The 22,145-nt window shown below is 31.8% G+C and overlaps 2 protein-coding genes across 2 annotated transcripts in view; one reads left to right on the plus strand and one right to left on the minus strand.

Moving 5' to 3' along the window:
• Nucleotides 1–2,611: 2,611 nt before the first annotated feature.
• On the plus strand, nt 2,612–17,275 carry LOC111709165 (neo-calmodulin). The gene is made up of 6 exons (XM_023482773.1): nt 2,612–2,706; nt 4,400–4,468; nt 10,308–10,487; nt 11,491–11,568; nt 13,800–13,868; nt 17,148–17,275. Exons 1-6 carry the CDS (start codon nt 2,698–2,700, stop codon nt 17,202–17,204), a joined length of 462 nt encoding a protein of 153 aa, XP_023338541.1. The 5' UTR covers nt 2,612–2,697; the 3' UTR covers nt 17,205–17,275.
• A 3,059-nt stretch (nt 17,276–20,334) lies between these two features.
• The window catches only part of LOC111709161 (syntaxin-binding protein 5), a 46,594-nt gene continuing 44,783 nt past the window's right edge, over nt 20,335–22,145 (minus strand). The window contains exons 28-29 of the mRNA XM_023482769.1: nt 21,178–21,294; nt 20,335–20,812 (exon numbers count right to left, since the gene is read on the minus strand). Of these exons, the coding sequence (XP_023338537.1) occupies nt 20,747–20,812; nt 21,178–21,294 (183 nt within the window). The 3' untranslated portion in view covers nt 20,335–20,746. The remainder of the gene's footprint in view (nt 20,813–21,177; nt 21,295–22,145) is intronic.

Consider the following 22,145-nt stretch of genomic DNA (forward strand, 5'->3'; position numbering starts at 1 on the left):
CAGAGTGATACATTGCAATATATAGTCCTTGAATTGGGACTAAATGGGACACCTAGGGGACATTTAGTAGACTTAATATAGAATAACAGTATTTTTAAGGCCATGGTGGGCAAAAATCCCGGGGGTAAACAAAATGTGCCCCCCAATGGTTAAAATCCTGTGTCCGCGCCTGCATGCACCTTTTAAATGGTTAATATATAGAACTCAATTTTGTTTTTCTAGATGCGATTTCTTCAGGAGCTGGTGAACCCCCAAAAAAAACGCGCCAAAAGTGATCACTCGACTAGGCTAAACCAAAACCTATAATAATGCCCATGTGCCCTGAGTCCTGCTCCCGGCCTAGCCTTTTTTTATTTTTAATACATGCATTTGAGCGCTGCCTCCATATTCAAACCTTGCATGGTGCTTGTATCCAATTTCATTAAAATGATAATTTCCTTTCTGATATCTTAAAAATGTTCCCTTTGAAGGCCCTCTTGTGCAAGCAAGATGGGGCCGTGGTTGTGGGGAATAGGGATAAACTTTTTTCACATTTTACTATTCTTCAAATCTATATATAAATTTGGCTTGTTTGTCTGTCTGTTTGTTTGTCTGTTTGTTTGTTTGTATCCAATAAACGTCAAAACGGCTGAACCGATCGGGCCCAAATTTTTTGTGGGACATCTAGGGAGCCCAGGGAAGGTTTATGAATCATCANTCCTACAAAGGTAGCTACCTATACAACTACCTGTTTAATTACTCCTACAAAGGTAGCTACCTATACAACTACCTGTTTAATTACTCCTACAAAGGTAGCTACCTATACATCTACCTGGAGTAGAGAAGAATGCACAATGTTGTGGGAAGGAAAGCCTAGTTTAGGTCCGGCCAACTTATTCTATAAAGGCTTATCTAGGGTCAGTAGTAACCTAGTGCAGTGTCAAGTTTACAGTGCTCTTAGTTATTCTCTGTACATGCGCAGGATGCGGGTACTGCATGTACTTTATGTACATCTATCTAAACCAGTCGAAATGTGAAAAAGAAACCTAAAAGTGCTGAAACCCTATTGTGCAGATGAAAATAACTTTAAATAATGTGAAAAAATAAGTATCGAACTATTTACACATTCAAACAAATTCAACGATAAAGCTTAAAAAGTTAAAACTTATCTTTAAACCAAGCTAAAGGCGTTATGCAGGGTTCAAATACCAAAGATAAAAAGTTTACAGAAACTTACCAAAAATATTAAATAATGGAAGTCTAGTCTTGTTGTCATAAATACGAATCTTTCTATAGTTACAAGAGACCACGTTCTGACACGCGGATTTAAATCATAAAATTGTAAACCAGTGATTTTAAGTGCTCATTAATATTTGTTGGATTAATGTGTTTGTTTGATTTTGATGAATACAGAATGCACTTGTATGTCACTTTTTATTCGGAAGCTAGAAATATATACTTACATATATGTAAAGTGACCCAAAAAAGTGTGATAAGGACCCAAATGTGCCTAAAAGATACACAAAAACGTGCCCTCGAATTTTGCTTTTTTTAAAAACAATTTTGGTCGTTTAAGCAGATTTTTCAAGATGTGTTATATTATAATAGATACTAAAAATCCTTTCTAGTAACTTGAACTAGATATTGATGTAAATATAAACATATGTTGCACAGAAAATTTGATATACCTGGCGTGAAATAACATTACAAAATTATAAATAATATTTGGATAACAATTTGTGAAAGGAAAAATTCCACCATTTTGCTACTTTAAAGCGATTATTTATTTCAAGGGGGTTGAATGTAGAGTGAGAACCTTTGCAATTTTAAGTGACAATTGGATCTTTTTTGTTCGAAGTTTTAGGTTTTTTTTGAGGATTTCAGAGACTCAAAACCCATCCTCAACTGGAAATTTTAATTGACAATATTTTATTACTATGCAAGAAAGTTAGTATTTCTTTTTGGCGACCTACTGTAATTCAAGGAAAATTTTAGATTGGCACCAAGCAAAGATAATTGATTTTTATTATTAATTTTTGAATGCATAATTTATCCTGGGGGGCGGAAACGTCATGTATGTGTGTCTGTACCAAAAGAGTGTGTGAAAGTGATAACGAACCGAAGGCGTGTACTGTAGGTATATAGTACAGTACATAAGAATCTCGCTATTTGTATAGTCTAGGAGAGTACATTTGTTTATTGTTAATTGTTTACTTAAAAATAAGTTCAATATACATGTAATATATTATTTATATATTTAAATCAACACTATAAAGCCAAATCGTCATGCAAAGAATATAATTTGATTAAAGTTTACATTAAACTACTCGTTATTCAAGCTTAATTATAATTGACGACATTGTCCTGCAATTTCCTTGACTGTAGTCATGTTGTGTGTCTGTACTAAAAGAGTGTTCGTGTGTAATAACTAACTCGTCTGCAAAGCAGTGGGACTGGATTTCTCTTGTACCATTATCAGTACCATTATCAATTTCATAAGTTGAAGAAATTAAGCCTTTTTCATCATGCATTGATATTATGAAAAATGCCATTTTAAAACTGTTAAAAATAAATCTTTGCAAAAGTAAAATTATTCTAGAGTTAAAAATAAAAAATACTTCAGTTATCAAATTTGATTTTAAAACTTTTCAGAAAAAAATGAAAGATTAATGCATGAGATAATATTATCAAATTGTGTGCATCATATCTAGGGGGAGAATGAATAAGGTACAGGGTGCAGGGTGATCATATAATAGAATAAAGTACAGCAGTATATAATAGTGTACATAAGTATAGAATAAAGTACAGAAGTATAGAATAATGTACAGGAGTATAGAAAAGTGTACAGAAGTATAGAATACTGTACAGGAGCATAGAATAATGTACAGGAGTATAGAATAGTGTACAGGAGTATAGAATAGTGTACATAAGTATAGAATAATGTACAGAATAAAGAATAATGTACAGGAGTATGGAATAGTGTACAGGAGTATAGAATAATGTACAGGAGTAAAGAATAAAGTACAGCAGTATAGAATAGTGTACATGAGGATAGAATAATGTACAGAAGTATAGAATAATGTACAGGAGTATAGAATAAAGTACAGGAGTATAGAACTGTGTACAGGAGTATAGCATACTGTAGAGAAGTATAGAATAATGTACAGGAGTATGGAAAAATGTACAGAAGTATAGAATAATGTACAGGAGTATAGAATAATGTACAGGAGTATAGAATAATGTACAGGAGTATAGAATAATGTACAGAAGTATAGAATAATGCACAGAAGTATAGAATAATGTACAGGCGTGTAGAATAATGTACAGACGTATAGAATAATGTACAGGAGTGTAGAAAAATGTAGAGAAGTTTAAATTAATGTACAGGAGTACATAATTATGTACAGGAGTATAGAATAATGTACAGAAGTATATAATAATGTGCAGGAGTACAGAATTATGTACAGGAGTATAGAATAGTGTACATGAGTATAGAATAATGTACAGGATTAAAGAATAATGTACGGGAGTATAGAATAATGTACATGAGTGTAGAATAATGTAGAGAAGTATAAATTAATGTACAGGAGTACATAGTTATGTACAGGAGTATAGAATAATGTACAGAAGTATATAATAACTAGCCTATCTTCTATTGTAATTGTTAACATGTTCTCTTTGTGTACATCGTAAAAAAAAACAAAAAAAAGTTCGCGGATTTTAACAACAAATTTCGTAAATTTTCAAAATTTTCAAAATTTAATAAAAATCGCATTTTGATGGAGACAAATATTTGAAATTTTGACCATTCATAAACCTTTCCTGGGGTCACGTGAGGTCCCATACAAAATTTGGGCCTAATTGGTTCAGCCGTTTTGACGTTTTCTGGATACAAACAAACACACAAATGCCCAGACAGACAAGCTAAATATATAAATAGAAGATGGTACAAGAGTACAAAATAATGCCCAAATGGAGACTATAAATAAACTGAAAAAATAACATTACTTTACAAAAATATTGATATTCACAAAACCCCATTCGTGAAACCAAGGTTTTAAAACTGGTTTTCATAACGATACCCTGTCTTAAGTTTTGGGCTCTGAGCCTGAAATTTAAAAGAGTATCGTTGAACGAAACTTCCGAGTTTCCTTTTTGGGGTCTTATTATTTGTGTAGATTTTGATTTAAGAGGTTTGATAAAAATGGTAAGATATAAAGGATTAAATAAAATAATATTTCAAAACAAAAATATCGATATCTACAAAACTGGGTAAACCCATTTGTGAAACCCGGGTTCCAAAACTGGTTTTCATAACGATACCCTGTCTTAAGTTTTGGGCTCTGGAGTATAGAATAGTGTACAAAAGTATAGAATAATGTACAAAAGTATATAAAAATGTACAGAATGCTATCTTTAGGTAGGGAACTCTAGTATGGATGAGCTCCTGAACGCTGAATTCAAAGAAGCATTTGATGAATTTGACAAGGTAAAGGATATATATCAGTATTTGTACTCTTTAAACATGATAGATGATAGTTGTGAGTTTAGAACTTAAATCTTTAATCTTTGACAATTATGATGAAAGACATAGGCGCATCTCTGCCCCCTGGATCAAACAAATCTATGGTTACCATGGGGGTTTTCAGGCCCCAGCTGGTGCTAAGCCCCTCCCTGGAAAGAAAAAATTCTAATTGTAAGCCTCCTTGACAACTTCCTGTTCACGCCCCTTAATTGAAAGACTTAATCAAAATCAAGGTTCTAAGCCATACAAGAACATGATATGGTGTAAATATTTGATATTTCAAATTTAGATTGTTTGATTTAGCAGAATTCATAGTCTAAAATATCTAAGGTCTACGATGTTGGGTTGCAAAAATAAAGGGGATAAGAAAATCAGAAATGATTTTTGTGAAAAAGATTTTTTTAAAGTTTGCAATGAACACATTTATTCTTAAGTAAGAATAAGGGTTAAAGGGACTGAAAAGGAAATATGAAAGGGAGTATAGTCCGTATTACGTCATCAGAACTTCAGCCAATGGTAGTGCAGTATCATTGTCACGTGATACAGACGGAAATCACGTGACCAGTATACTGCACTGCCATTGGCTGAAGTTCTGGTTACTTAATACGGACTATAGTGGACTATATGTAATTATATTATCAATTATATCTATTAAAAATGAAAAATAAAAAAATAAAAATTATAATAGGAGCAAACCTGAGATTCTCAGGCTCCTGTGGGATATCGTCATTTGCGTATTTGTTGATTATGATCTGTTTAATACTACAACTTTTATACAAAATTGCATATATATATGGATTTTCGTTTTATATAAGTTTCTCGAGACAGGAACATCAGATAGATGTTTTATATGTAACGTTTAACGCCTGAGATTTTCAGGTTTCATCCTATACCCCCTTTCATTTTTCCTTTACAGTCCCTTTAAGGTAGGTAGCCTTTTGTAAGGTTGTGTCGATTTTTTTCCAGTCGCCTGAAATCATAATTATAAAAGCTAAAGTACAAATTTTAAAATGTTGTAATGAAGAGAAGGGCCGACATTCTTCTTGACAATTTAAATATTGAAATATTTTCTGTATTTTGTAAAATGAGTTATTAGTTTCAACGTAATTGAACCATGAAACGATTTTAAATGTTCTCTGCTTTAAGAGAACATTTAACAATTGTTGACTTCAACTAGTCTTTGATCATCGTTCTAATCCACTCATAACAGCAGCAAATATCAAACATTTTCGGTCTTGGGATTTCCAAACTTTGTGGACTGCCAGTTTCGCATCTTCAACATTGACGGAGGAATCAAGAAATCAATCTAATAAATAACTGGGCCTTTAGGGTGTTTACTAACATTTTCTAATAAAAATGTTAGTAAAAAGTAAAAGTTCGACAAGCTATAAACAGTTAGTTTAAAATTATGTTGGTAGCAATAAAAAAAAACACAACATATCCGTCGATTTTGAAGAAACAAGAAATATAGATTACATTTTGGAAACCTTGCATGAAAAAAAACCCCTCAAATTTCAATACAGTATACGGCCAGATATGTAATGTGTAAATTTACATCTTTATGCAATGAAAAATTCTCTTAAAGTTAAAAGGAATTGATTCTTTGTCACAAACTCAAACTATATATTCCTATTATCTTTGCAACCTGAGATAAATGAATTGCCAATTAAACATTTTGCAAAGGAACCGAATCAAATTGTTTTTGTTGTTTTGAACAAAGGAATTGATTTTTTCAATTTTTGATATTTCAAACTTAGACAATTTGATCATATTTTCACAGTTTGAAATATTAAAGGTCTCCGACATAGGGTTGCCAAGATATAGATATAAAAAAACTAGTTTCCCTTCGAATATATTGGAATTCAAATACAATTTATAAATTGTTTCTTAATTTTCATGTTTATTGGAACACCGGTCATTTTGTCTATAAAGCTGAGTTTATGGGGAAGAAAGTCTTTTAATGTAATTAATATTGTAAACTTTTGGTGAACCAAACTTTTATCTAATTAAATTAGATAAATTAAACTCATTTTATATTCTGATGATGTGGTTAAAGTAATCTCTTGAATTTAATTATATCAAACAATGTATTTTAACTTTATTTTAGAAATAGTTAATCATGTTTTGAACACTAGTTAAATATGAATTAACTAATAAAGGACTGTTTCGCTACTTAGCGATTTCCCTAAAGACCTAATGAAACTCTAAAAGTACCGAGTGGTATTTCTCTGGACAGGATTGTAAGACTTCCTTCTCTCAACGCTCTCCATAACAAAAGGATGATAATAAGGTTCCGAACGTTTATTTCTCTGAGTCTTCAATCTAAAAAATCTTTTATAAGCCCACAGAAAAAGCATTGAGTGATAAATCATACAAACACAGCAATAAATCAACTCAGGCATTAAAAAACTGTGGCAAGGAACCAATACATTACATTATAAGATATCAACCATAACCGAACATAAATAAGCAAGATTCATATAAATATAAGCATAATTACCGCAGTGATCCTAGAATTTCACACGGTTTTAATAATAGACGATCTTTACATGAAACACGAATATACACTAAGGTAGAATCTGCCCGCTTCCACGCAGAAAACTTGCGCATGCGTAGTCGGTCTGGAAACAGCTTCTAAAACTAGTTTTTTACAATACGTTCTGTACAGATCCTCAGGGAGAACTCAGGGATTCACAGGGGCATCACATAGACTTTATGAACGCAGCATGGCTCGCGTAACAAGGACTAATAGTGTTTTTGAAAAAATCAGAAACTGCTTAATAGACGTCCTATAGAGTTTAAAGATTAAAAACCCCTAGTAAATCTAAATTTGTGACACATTTACTCAATGATTTTCATTAATTTACTTAAAAGGAGCTGTTATAATCGTTGGGTAGATTTTATAATGTCCCAAATATTGAGGGGTTTTGGGACACCCTGTATGTAAGAATAGGTACCTATATAGTAAATTTTCTTTGTTTTGTTCCGATCAAATGAATGGAACGGTGTAGAAAGCATGATATACAGGATATACAGGGTGTCCCACGAAACATGACAGTTGGTAAATATTTTGGAATGTCTTCTTCCCTATACTGTAATAGATATTTTTTTCGTTCAATAAAATTTTTGACTAAAATATATTTTATTTTGAAATCAATTTTACTATAATATGACTCCCATTAAATATTCTTATAATTCTCTTTGGTATTAAACAACTTAAGTAATTATGGAAGAAGACATTTTTAATTATTCACCAACTGTTATGTTTTGTGGGACACCCTGTAGCCTCCAGGCAAACTGGGATATTCGGAAAATTTTAAAATGTAAAAATGTCTAAGATAAATTTTTTTCAGTTAAAAAGTAAGAAGACCAAGATACTGAAAATTATAAAGAAAAATATTAATTATTTTTTTAATTGTTGTCAGACGAATATTTAAAAATTAGATTTTTCATTCTTTCTTTTTTAAACCATGCAGTGCTACAGTTCTAGATATTTATTTGCTTCCCTGTAATATTCTCTTATCTGTGAGGATTAAAAAAGGAAGTCACCCAGTATTGAAAATTACCTAAGGTCGAATTCAAAGAGTTTAAATCATTTAGCTGAACCGTCACAAACCGGTTCCAATTGAGGGTCGGTTCAAATCTCGAAACACTGGATACAATATTAGGTGGAACCAACTATGTTTGAGCCACGTCTCAAATTCTTAAAATTCGGCCTCTAAGCTTAAAAATTTGAAACATATTTTTGTAGGACTTATTCAAAGAGAGTTTACTCAGGATTTTCTAGATAAAAGTTTAAAAGGGTGTTAAAGTAAATAGCTTTTTACGTTGACAAAACGTTTAAATAAGTAACATTAAGGAATTTTCCCAGTTAGTGTAGAAAATTAGATGAGACATACAGAAGTAAAAAGTAAAAACATAGGTTGACAGAAGTGCATCCAGGTAATCTAAATACAAGAGAATATATTGTTTACTGTAAGCTGCGTGTATCAAAGAGAAAGCATGAAAACAAGAAAATTTGACGCTTTTCCTCAAAAATAATTTGCCAGAAAAATAATTTATCAGGAGAGGAACAATTTTGGTGGAATGCTAAATAGTTTTTTACTTATTAACGATAGAATACTTTTCCGCCTGATCTCGCTTAGCAACTACATAAAAAGAAAAACTACTTTTTTAAAAGAATTGAAACATTTTTAACATTCTTTTTTATTCTAGAAGGTCGAAATAGTTTACAAATAGATCAATGATTTGATTGAACGAAAAATAATTTCAAACTATCAACTGAAACGAATTTTAGACATTGTTTTACTTAAATATGAAATAACAAAATGTATCAGAAAAAAAAACATCTGAAAAAAGTATGATACCTCAAAGTCTCAAGTTAAATTAAACTAAAAGTACATCTAAGAAAGCTGAGATAAAACTGACACTGTCACAAATTTATGTTTTAAAATATTTAATTTTTAACAAATTTTGATAAATGTTTGTTTTTCCTAATTAAGTATCTTTACAATACTGATAAAGGACACTAGGTGCAACTAAACCTATGGACACAATTTCACCATACATGTAATTTAACAACAGTTAGACAAGAAATTTAGGAGTTTTGCGCCACATTCAACTTCAAAATAGCTACTTGCTGCTTATTTGTTCAGTTCTAGGAAGTTAGGAAGTAGTACACTATACTTCAGAAGTATAGGTACTTTAGAAAATGGTTTTAAAAAATTAGTAGTTCATGGTTAACAATACATTAATAGTTTAGAAATCTACTTGTAACTCAAATGAAAGAAACAAAAAAATCTTTAAAATATGTTTATTTGTAGAAAGCAGTTCAAGTATTCAGTTTTTCCTAAAAAATAGAAGTGGATCGAATCACATAATGTTGAATGCACTTTTCTTAGCTTTCAAACTGAAAGTTTTGTTTACTGAAATAAAATAACAAATTCTAACTTTTCATTTAAGATCGTGGAGACGAAGGCCTTAATTATTCCGAGTTAGGAAGACACTGCACTGATTTAAAAACTTTAAATAAATAGAAACCGATTTGTTATGAATATGAACTAGCTCAACTACCTAATGCCAGTTTAAAGTTGGAGATTCATTAGGATTTGAATCGGTGGTTCAAGATTTGATCCGGTGGTAGGAAGTTTAGCGACCTCTCTAATTCATTAAAGTCGGTCCGGATGTTCTATTAATCGACAATTTTTCGTATTTCTTCGTATTTTTTATATTGTTTCAATCAAGTTTCATATTTTTTAAGTTCTTCTATTCAAACTACATCCCATTATGGAATTTTCTTAAGTAGTCAATATTTGATAGTTAAAGGGATTGTAATCGTAATTTCAAGTAACCAACCATGCAAAGATGACAATATGACCGATTTACAACGGTAACCTTGAAAGCTTTGTCTGATCAAGTGTGAATTTGATATCAATGTTTTGTTTTCTTGAAACTGTAGATTTTCTTTTTCGGGTTTCTCAGCAAAGTGACTTTTGCAAATCTTGTTTATAAGAAGCAATGGAGAAACTCACACTTTTCGAATGAGAAAAACGACAGTATCTTCCACATTTTTATCAGATCAATGTTTTAAGGGTACCGTTGTAAATCAGGCATTACTATGTTTGCACGGAGGGTCACTTATAATTACGCTTGAAGCTATTTCAGATTTCTTACAGCTTTGAAAAGTCCAAAAAACGAAATAACCGTTTAAAAATCGTCACAATTAATACGACATCCTAGAAAGAAAGGAAAGAGAGACGGGAAAAGAATTTCTGTTGTTATTTCAAGTTTTTATTTTTCGCAGGACGGAAGCGGAACTATATCCACGAAAGAGTTGTTGGGTGTGATGAGGTCGATGGGGCAAAACCCAACAGAAGACGAGCTTCTAGCCCTCGTGATGGAGGTCGACTTGAACGGGGACGGAACCATCGACTTCCCGGAGTTCCTGGAGATGATGAAACAGAAGTCTAGTGAAGCAGATCAGGTCTAACACAAAAATTTGAAGAAAAAAATTGTATATTATGGATCTATCCGTTACGTACTGTTCATTTGCGTACACGACAGCACTTGACAAAGAAAGAAAGAAAAAGTAGACAAGGAGAAAATGTCTGTCTTTCAGAAAAAAATGCAGTATGCCAAACAAAAATGGAGTCGACTTTTAGATTAGAATTAATGACACATTGATGTTTTTGCAAGCTTTGAGTAATTAATATTATTACAGCTTATACTTCAAGTTATGAAACAAAGATACTATAGCAAAAACTACTTCCACCTTCTTTTACCATTACACATTTTTTTCTAGCGATATCGGACCTTTGCCTTTTTTTAAACAAGTTCTTAACGCTATGTTTATAGAACGATGAATAGCCAATTGAAAAGTATTGAACTCTAGAAGTTCGAACATTCGTATTGCGCAGCTCTACTAAATCTAAATTCAAAAGTATTGAACTTCTAAATTCTATCATAAACTTTAGGATAAGTCTAGTTTTGAACAATGCATAATTGTTTCTTAAAGTAGACATCTTGACGCATTAAAAGAGATAAAAATGTATTTGTAAATTTCTTTAACACTATTTTAATCTCTTGAATGTTTTTTTTTTACTTTTGAATGTTTATAGTTTTGAAGAAGCTCATATAGCTTTGCAGCATTATATTCTGCGTAGTAATCCGAGGTTTAAACATCGCTTTTAAAGTTTCAGAAACAATTTGTTTTAGAATAATTTGGAATGTTATTTGTCCTGACAATGTAACTTGATACGTTTTAGTTTCAAAATAACAATACTAGATCTGTAAAGCTAAGAACATGATGCAATGTAAACGGATATAGAGGAAACAAACCTAAGTTACTTTTTACTTGGAAATACAAAAGACGTTATTTTAGATTTGTCAGTATACAACACGAAACTAGCAAGAACTTAATTCGACATCGATGTCACATTTCTTGTAAAGTTACCAATACCATGTAATTTAAATATATGTATTTTCAGGAGGCAGACCTCAAGGAAGCATTTAAAATATTTGATCGAGACAAGGATGGGTTCATCGATATGAAGGAACTAAAGAAGGTAATATTTAGTTAAGAGAGAATTAAGGATTACAGAACTTGAGAGTTCAAAGAGGATAAAGGATTACAGAACTCTAGATTTCAGAGAGGATAAAAGATTACAGAACTCTATAGTTCAGAGAAGATGACGAAATAAAGAACTCAAGGTTTCTAGATTTCAGAGAGGATAAAGGATTACAGAACTCGAGATATCCTGTGTATTTTTATTGTTTATGTTTTCCCCGTAGTGTATTGAAAATTAAAAAGCAAGTTTAAGCCACATCGTCATGTTTGATGCATCTAAAAGTAAATAATTTAATCTTAAGGACCACTAAACCACTGCAACTACGGATAATTTTAATCAAAACTAAGCACCTTAATCACTATTTACTCTTGAAGAGAGTCACTGTAATTAGAATTCACAATTAAAAATAATGAATTTTCAAAGAGGAGATAATATATATTTCATGCATTATTGATCAGACAAAGCTTCCAATGGTATCGTACCGTTGTGAATTTTAAGTTGCATGTTCCCCCCCCCCTGCCCTCTTCCCTGTATCCGAAAAAAGTGTCTTTGTATTTGGTATTCTTGTAAGAAAAAAGCAATATATCTGATGATTTTCATCTTACAAGATTTAAAATTCTTCCTTGCAGCTTCAAATCTTAGGCTTCATACTCTAGTAAACTTAAAAAGTTTAAAACTCAAAAGATCAGAATATTTTTCTTTTTAAAAAGCAAAAAAAAAAGAATAAAAAAGTGTGGTTAGAAAACAAGAAATACTTTTAAATATTTTTCCTTTCTTATCTATTCCCGGTTCTTTCACTGGAATTTCAAAATCTTAAAGATGAGAGAATTGAAGCTTAAAGAGTGCAGAGTATGTTTAAAGGCTACAAATATTTAAATACATTGCATTTTGTTTTGTTTCACCTCTGCTGACAGTTACATACACCTCATACACCTGCCCTGTTATAAAAACTATATGCAAATCACAATTCATATAATTCAAAATAAACAACAGAAGTAATTACTACTGTTTTTAAGAAGCAAGTTTTCAAGTCGCGGAAATTTAAGCGCAATAGACTTGGTTTTAAGGGAGAGACTGGCTAGACATTGTAGTTGAGCTGAGAGTGCAGTATTGTAGAGAACATTTTCAGGATTCATTGGAAACCTATGAGACGTTTTACGGTGTAAAACTTTTCAACTTTGGAGAGATGATTTTGAGAACAGGGTTTTTAAAAATTATTCAATAACGACGATGAAAAACGTAATAAAATATGTTGATGGTGCCTAAAAAAGTGCCATTAACAATTCTCAACTGTAACTATAAAAATAATACAATGGTAAACTCTATTTCCATCCATCTAGTACTATATCCCAGGTTGCTAATATGTTGGGTGCAATGCTCATTCATCTAGTATGTATATCCCAGGTTGCCAATATGTTGGGTGCTATGCTCATTCATCTAGTATGTATATCCCAGGTTGCCAATATGTTAGGTGCAATGCTCATTCATCTAGTATGTATATCCCAGGTTGCCAATATGTTTGGTGCTATGCTCATTCATCTAGTATGTATATCCCAGGTTGCCAATATGTTAGGTGCTATGCTCATTCATCTAGTATGTATATCCCAGGTTGCCAATATGTTGGGTGCTATGCTCATTCATCTAGCATGTATATCCCAGGTTGCCAATATGTTGGGTGCTATGCTCATTCATCTAGTATTTATATCACAGGTTGCCAATATGTTGTGTGCTATGCTCATTCATCTAGTATGCATATTACAGGTTGCCAATATGTTGGGTGCTATAATGCTCATTCATCTAGTATGTATATCCCAGGTTGCCAATATGTTGGGTGCTATGCTCATTCATCAAGTATGTATATCCCAGGTTGTCAATATGCTGGGTGCTATGCTCATTAATCTAGTATGCATATCCCAGGTTGTCATTATGTTGGGTGCTATGCTCATTCATCTAGTATGTATATTACAGGTTGCCAATATGTTGGGTGCTATGCTCATTCATTTAGTATGTATATTACAGGTTGCCAATATGTTGGGTGCTATGCTCATTCATCTAGTACTATATCCCAGGTTGTCATTATGTTGGGTGCTATGCTCATTCATCTAGTATGCATATTACAGGTTGCCAATATGTTGGGTGCTCTATGCTCATTCATCTAGTATGTATATCCCAGGTTGCCAATATGTTGGGTGCACTCTATGCTCATTCATCTAGTATGTATATTACAGGTTGCCAATATGTTGGGTGCTATGCTGAGTAAAGAGGAAGTTGACGATTTTATGAAAGAGGCGGATGTGGTGAGTTTTTTTTTCATTTTATAGTTGAAAAGTGACATTATTTCAAATGGCCCTTTTTCTAAAATGTTACACTTCCGATTCACAATAGAAATCCTTAATTTGTTCGTCTGAGTAAAATGAAGGAGAAATCCTGTTTTTTTCTGGTTATCATTGATTTTTTCGATTGATCGCCATCTTGGTATGTCATAATTTGTTGTGAATTAAATTAGTATAGACCAAAATCATTTACATTTTTTTCCTTACTCTTTAGTTTTAAAATTATAAGATCTTAATTTTGTTAAAGTGATCCATCGATTGTTAATTTTTGATGAATTGAAAATCAAAAGCCAATTTTCTTTTATCTTTTTTTGATACTTTTCCCAAAAAACTTTTCACCAATTCAGCGAATTTGGGAAAAAGATTAATTTCAGCGAAGTGGAATAATACTTAAATCCAGAATTTCTTTTCCGTATCTTTGTAATGTGACGGATAAATTAATTCCATTTGAAAAATGTCTGGCCAATCAGAGGCCACGACAAATTAGAGTTCGGTAAATGAGAAATATTCAACAAGCAAGGACAGTTACAGGGTGTCTAATAAAAACGAAGAATAAGGGTTTACAGACTCGTTTGTAATCGGATTTTCAAGATTCAGACCATTTTTTTAATTTAAGTTCAATTTCCGATTCAATGAACTCAACTTTAGGCTTGTCCTTTGTAGATCTAAAATGACAATTTTAAAGGATCCTAAAGTTTACAACTGGAGTAAGTAAATTGGGTAAAAATAAAGTGATCTCCGTTTACACAATGTTGGATAAGTGTGTACAGACTTGTTTGTAATCGGATTTTCATGATAGAGACCATTTTAGATATTTAGTACCTTTTCCGATTCAATTAGCTCAACTTTAGGCATGTAGATCTGAAAATTACAATCTTATAGGTTCCTAAGTTTCCAAAGGTCACCCCTAGCTTCATTCACTTTACTAACATGAGGTCAACACATGGAGAGAAATAGCAGCACTGCAGACCCTGCTGTCTCCCAAAAGGCTATTTTTGAAATTAGATCAAGGGTCCTGCTTGCTGATGTTTATAGATCAAGGGCCCTGCTTGCTGATGTTTATAGATCAAGGGCCCTGGTTGCTGATGTTTATAGAGCAAGGGCCCTGCTTGCTGATGTTTATAGATCAAGGGCCCTGCTTGCTGATGTTTATAGATCAAGGACCCTGCTTGCTGATGTTTATAGAGCAAGGACCCTGCTTGCTGATGTTTATAGATCAAGGGCCCTGCTTGCTGATGTTTATAGATCAAGGGCCCTGCTTGCTGATGTTTATAGATCAAGGGCCCTGCTTGCTGATGTTTATAGATCAAGGGTCCTGCTTGCTGATGTTTATAGATCAAGGGCCCTGCTTGCTGATGTTTATAGATCAAGGGCCCTGCTTGCTGATGTTTATAGAGCAAGGGCCCTGCTTGCTGATGTTTATAGATCAAGGGCCCTGCTTGCTGATGTTTATAGATCAAGGGCCCTGCTTGCTGATAATTATGGACATTTGAATAATATTGTAATAAACTGTGAATTAAACTGATACGTAACATTGAATACAAAATTGTGCAAACGGAGATCATCTTTTACTTTTTACTCGCTCCAGTTGTAAACTTTAGGAGCCTAAAATTGAGCTAATTAAATCAGAAACTGTACATAGATATAAAAATGGTCGCAATCTTGATAATCCGATTATAAACAAGTCTGTAGACCCTTAATCCTAGTTTTTTAGACACCCTGTAATACTTTGTTTATTAGTATCTTATACAGCAAGTTCCGTCCTCTGCTCTTGGAAAAATTCTCTCCAACTCTTTGCCCTTCGTTTTAATCTTAACAAACTACGTTAACTTTTTTGAAGCCCAAGATATGAAACTTTCAAAGCTGCTAAGCGATTGTTGATAATGATTATTAAAGCTTTATCAGCAAAGAAGGCAAAGAGGTGTCTGTGTGAGTATGTGAATATTAAAGTACACATAGATCCAGGCTGCATCAATTTTTAAGACCGGGTCGACTTTAAAAGTGTTTCAAAGCTTGGCCTTTGATTTTACCTCACTAACTTTTTGTTGCCCTAGGCATATAAATTTTATAAATATAAAGCACTTGTTGTTAATTTTAGTTCTTGAAAAGTCTCAAAAAGTTGACATAATTCTCGACACTTTTTACGAGAGAGCTTACAACCTGTGTGCATTGAACATTGCATAATTACCTATAAACTCGCCGTTTTTCTTTTTGAACCGAAAACTTGGACGTTTTGCAATAATATTGACTATGAGCGTAGATTCAAGTAATCCTCCATGCAAAGATCAAGTATTAATTAGATAACTAGGTTTTTGTTTCTTTTAGTTGTTTGTTTTTAATTTGGGGTTTCTCTGTAAAAGTGACTTGCACATCTTGCTTGATGGATAAGTTCACGAGGGGAGGAAGGCCAGCCACAACAATTTCTCGTCCGAGACACATTCTCCTCATTTTCTCGTCCGAGCCACCTCGGAATCCTAGTCCTTCGATTATCATGTGTTTTAAAGTTTCCAATTCTTGAAGATAAAACTATTTTTTAGAAATCTGGCTACGATAGGGCATAAAATATGGATAGACTAAAGTATTGCAATGATTACATCATGTTGGAATCTTCAAACTTTATTTAGGTAAAACCTAAATCTCTTCTGCCTCCGTAATAGCTTACCTTCGCGATATAAAATAAAATATTTGGCATACATATGCCTATCATTTTCCCCATGGAACCACCCGGAGAAATTCTATGGTTTTCACTATAATTAACAAAAAAGATTGAAGTTCTATAAACTCGGAATTATTTGCGGCATTCTTCACCAGGAATATCAGAAAATGCACGAAATAAAGGTGAACGCTTGTGGGGACATTAAACGTGAAAACTTTAATTCAATTGAAATATTTTTTTTAGATTTAAAAAATTCAATACTTCATTTTTGCCCTAATATGGCCTGATTCTTAAAAAAAATAGGTTTATCTCTGGGAGGATTAAACACTTAAAAATAATAGAAGGACGAGGATTTCGAGGTGGCTTGAACGAGAAAATGAGGAGAATGTGGCTTGGTATGAGAAATTGTTGTGGTTGTCCTTCCTCCCCTCAGTTCACAGAGAATCTAACACTTAAAGAGTCGGAAGAACGACGTTATCGTTCACATTTTTGATCAGATTATGGTTCCAAGGGTACCATCGCCATCTTTGCATGGAGGGTCACTTAAACTTACATTTACAGTCCCTTTAATATTCTAATATTGCTAGGATGGAAATGGAAAACTAGACTATGATGAATTTGTAAAGATGATGCTCCAGTATTAATGTTTAAATTCAACCAACCAGCCAACCAGCCAACCAACCAACCAAACCAACCAACCAACCAATCAATCAATTAATCAATCAATCAATCAATCAACAAACCAACCAATCAACCAAAGCAGCCAACCAACCAACCAACCAACCAATACTCCAACTCCTATCTAGAAACCTTACTATAGAGTATACACGGAGGAAAACTTTAAAAGCATACAGATTTTACAATTTTCCTTTATGGTGAAAATTACATATTAACTAAATTATTTGTTCAATTAATGCAACCAACAAGGACATTTCTTTTCAAATCACAACTAAACTTAGTTTTGACAATTTAAAAGCTGGTATTCGTTACAAAAGTTTGAATCCTCGTTAGTGTGACACTATTCAACTACAACTACAAACAAGTTGATCAATTATCGTGTATTACGATCAAAATAGTTCAATCATTGATCATGAAATCAAACCTGAATGAACAGAGATCAAAAAGTTAATTTTTGAATTGTAGAAACTCATGACTCTTCAAGCCCTTATGAAAATTATTAATTAAATTATTATTTTATATTATTTAATTATTTATGTTCGTAATAAAATATATTTTTTAGATATAAATGTTATTCTGGTAACCACATCTATTTTTTGAACAAAGTGACTATTTCATTACTTATATACCAGGGTTACTCACAAAAGATGCTACTTCAGAGACGACTGTTAAGGTTTCCTGATCAGGATCGGCTGAAGTTGTAAACTTTGCTTACTCTTTCCAAAATACGATTAAAAGACTATTTTCAAGGCAATTTAACCATCTGATCGTTATATCTAAAGAGTTTTGGGTCGTCGTTGCAATCTCATATTTAGTGTAAATTAATTCAGTATGTATATGGTTAATAACATGGACATTATCATACAGTGAAACCCTTAATAACGAATACATCGAAAGAATTTATCAAATGTCGTCTTGACAATTTTTCAATGAATTTTATACTATATTACGTAAATTTCAGTATTTGCGAAAATAAATGAATAGCCATGAATATGCGGGAACAGTTTTAAAGAGTTCCATATAATCATTTAATTAAAAAACTAAAAATCTGCAACATTCCATTACCAGAAAGTGAAGAATACGACATTTGATGAATTCTTTCGATGTATTCTTTATTAAGGATTTCACTTATATTCTCTGCACTTCCCACAGATAAATCTTTATTTTTAAAACATACTATCTATCTACTCATATATCGATCTACCTATCCATCTATACATTTATGTATATATACGTTTCATCTACCCATCTATCCATCTAAAAATCCATCTATTTAATCGTTTATCCTTTGTAAAATCTATGCATCCATTCATATATCTATCCATCTATCTAACCATTATCAAAAAAACTTTCCATCTATCTATAAATATCTATCTAAAAATTATCCAGTTTTCTCTCTCTACTATTCTCCATGTGTAGCCAACTTCACAAAAGTAACTAAGTCGGTATTAAATTAATGTTTAATAATATTAAAAATATAATTAAAAATATTGAACAATATCTGCTAAATTTTGGATTTGAAAAGATTTTTTTGTTATGAATAATATTGGATTTCTGAACAAAATCAGTTTCGAAAAATGATTCTTAACTTTATTTATTTCTGGATCTGGAACAAAGCGCAATGCTCATGTTAAAATACTGGAAGAACAAGTTCTGCATTGGGTTAAACAGTACATAGTAGTATACAGTACACTGTACATACAAGTACACAATACAACAAAAAATTATACTGGAATGGGAACTCCTTAAGTAATATTTAATTACAGTGAAACCCTTAGTAACGACTAAATCGGAAGAATTGATCAAATGTCGTCTTGACAATTTTTCAATGAGTTTTATACTGTATTACGTGAATTTCAGTATTTGCGAAAATAAATAAATAGCCATAAATATGCGGGAACAGTTTTAAAGAGTTCCATATAATCATTTAATTAAAAAACTAAATATTTGCAACATTCCATTATCAGGAAGTGAAGAATACGACATTTGATGAATTCTTTCGATGTATTCGTTATTAAGGGTTTCACTGTAGGTATTACAAGATAAAAACCTTAGCACTTCAGGTAGAGAGCAACAAGCTTTTAAGTAAGTATCCACAAATTAAGTACTTACTCTTACAGAAAATACTTAGTTCTTCTAGAACAGATACTTAGAACTGATGCATTAAGTACAAAGAAATTTAAGAATAGGTGCTAAGTACTGTTATAGTAGAGACTAAGTTTTGCTAGAGTTGGTATTAAGTACTTATAAAGCAAATACTAAATACTCAATAGAAATACTTAATACTTAGTAATACTTCTGGTTAAGTACTAAGAACTTCTAGATTACTCCTAGATAAAGTACCTAATACTTAAAGATAAAGTATACTAAATACTCTTAGATGAAGTACCAAGTTCTTCTAGACAAAGTACTTAGTACTCCTATATAAAGTACTAAGTACTCCCAAATAATGTACTTAAGGAGTGTTTTTTCACTTCGGTTTTTAGAATTGTTGACAGTTAAACAAACACTGTATAGTGTACAGTACACTGTACAATGTACAAAATGAAACATTGAAAATGAACTAATTGATAGAAATTTATCAACACAAATGCTCATGACCGAACTTGTATTTAACATTATGTCTGCAGAATAAAATATAAACTATGAAAGACCAACAAGAAAATAAACAAATCTTAATCTAATTTAAAAATACATTGTTTATCTGTTATTAACAGGATATTTACTTAGATAAAAACTAAAATAAATATATTTGTTTGTTATAAGGGATAAAATCAGAAAGGCTTGAGGATTAAAAATTTCCTCTTATTTCTTAATCTGATGTATATGCAATATCCAATATCAATATACATGGATCTTAGTTTAGTATTGTTAAAGGAGGGGTGAACGGGAGTCGGAGAGAGGGGGATGGGAGGGGAATCATTTCTGGGTTATCCCACCTAAGGGACTGTTATTTTCCAATTACAAACTTCATCTATTCAGACAATTCATCTGCGTAAACAATATTAAAGTACAACAGAATACAGTTTAACGTAAATACAAAAACATTTGTAGACAAATAATTGTCAAATCCGTCCCGTCCCGTCCAAATAAATGTTGCCACATCAACAAGATATTATTAATCTTTAACAAAAAAAGTTTCACAAGATTTTGAAATTTTTTAATTAATCAATTTTGACTAGAGTAGATGAACCGTCAAATTTTAAATTATAATCACATATTCATCTATCAAAACTGTTCACAGAGAAAGCTTGGGGTTCATAATTGATTCAATGCCCTAAAATTTGTTTCACGAGATATTTATACTTTTTGAAGTTTTTAATATTTCAATTTATTTGATTTGATGAACATACTTCTATAGATTAGTGATTAAATTATCTTTGGTTTTGGATGTCGGGTAAAAAACCTGGTATTGTAAACAATTGTCTAGAAGTGTTCTAGACACTAGACACTAGATAGTGTCCATATCATGGAATGTAAATATGAATATGTATTTGATTGATTGATCTTACAACTGGTACCATTTCTTATTCTTGAAATGCAGCATCATGTTGTGGGAATTGTCCGCAAAAATCTGAAAATGAAAATTTTAGAATTCATTGTGTGATAAATTTTGGGCGGGAAAATATAAGTAAAGGCGCAACTAGAGGTTAAGTAAGGGGGGGGGATAAAATTCGGGGGATTGTGATTTTGAGGCCCAAATCGCCTTTTTTTTGGTGAAAATGAGAACCTGTGAAATGGAGGAAATTTTGATGAGGAAAAGGGCAAGGAGAATTACCCCCCCCCCTAGTTGCGCTTTTAAGTCACAGTTTCAAAAAGAGCTAAGTATGTTAAACTTAGCAACCGGATGGACGTAATTAAGAAAATACAAGATTTAAAATCAATTGAACGAAATGATGGAGAAGCAATCAAAATGACTGATTGGATAAAATTGTTAACCTTAGCCTCGTTTGACATCATCTCCGTCCTGTCTTCAATCTCGTTTAGTTTCTGTCCTCGTTCACAGATTGCCTGCTTAGCCTTGGCAACCTCACTAGTTGCACCACCACTGTTCCCCTGAAATAATCACCAAACATAAATAAAATGACGATTAAAAATAAAAAAATTTAATTTTCTTTAAAAACACATTTTTCTAAACCTTCTAAAATAACTATGTACAGATTACTTGGGTTTATAGCAATAACTATTGTTACTATTGTTATTATTATTTTTTTTATCATTATTATATCATTATTATTATTATTATTATTTTTACTATTATTATTATTATTATTATTATTCTTATTATTATTATCATTAAAACCCGTTATTTAGAGAATATGGGTCCGGTACCCCCTTTCCATCATTGATTCATCTTATGTAAAATTAATACATCTTTTAAAAAAACTTTTTCTTTAAAATAAAAAAAACATTTTAGATTTAAACTAAACCTGGTGTTTTCCGAAAATTATTCAACAATTGATTAAAAAGTATGATAAGTAGAAGATTAGAGTTATATTAAGCTAATACGCTGTGGGTGTTGGCCTGTATTGTATTTTTCATATCTTATGACGTCTAAATCTAGGTTTAATTAAATTATTCAACAATTGATTAAAAAGTATGATAAGTAGAAGATTAGAGATATATTAAGCTAATACGCTGTGGGTGTTGGCCTGTATTGTATTTTTCATATCTTATGACGTCTAAATCTAGGTTTAATAAAAAGATAATCTCTTAAAAAACCGACTTTAGAAATAAGTGACGTATTTCTTTATCCTTAAAATAGAGAAACTGAAAGGAACAAAATGGAATCTATTGTTCAGTTTCATAAAAAGTTTTACGAAATAAGTTTGAAACAAAATAACATTTCTAATGTGAATGTTGTGTTTGTTTATTGAATATTCTGATTATTAAGATATTTCATAATG

The sequence above is a fragment of the Eurytemora carolleeae genome, unplaced genomic scaffold (assembly GCF_000591075.1).
Source record: "Eurytemora carolleeae unplaced genomic scaffold, Eaff_2.0 scaffold942, whole genome shotgun sequence".
NCBI classification, from domain to species: Eukaryota; Metazoa; Arthropoda; class Copepoda; order Calanoida; family Temoridae; genus Eurytemora; species Eurytemora carolleeae.

Bases quoted from the DNA above. Each gene is read 5' to 3' on its own strand.
- LOC111709165 (XM_023482773.1), top strand. The intron at 4,469-10,307 runs GTAAAGGATATA...TATTTTTCGCAG, and splicing joins CATTTGATGAATTTGACAAG to GACGGAAGCGGAACTATATC. The intron at 10,488-11,490 runs GTCTAACACAAA...ATGTATTTTCAG, and splicing joins AGTCTAGTGAAGCAGATCAG to GAGGCAGACCTCAAGGAAGC.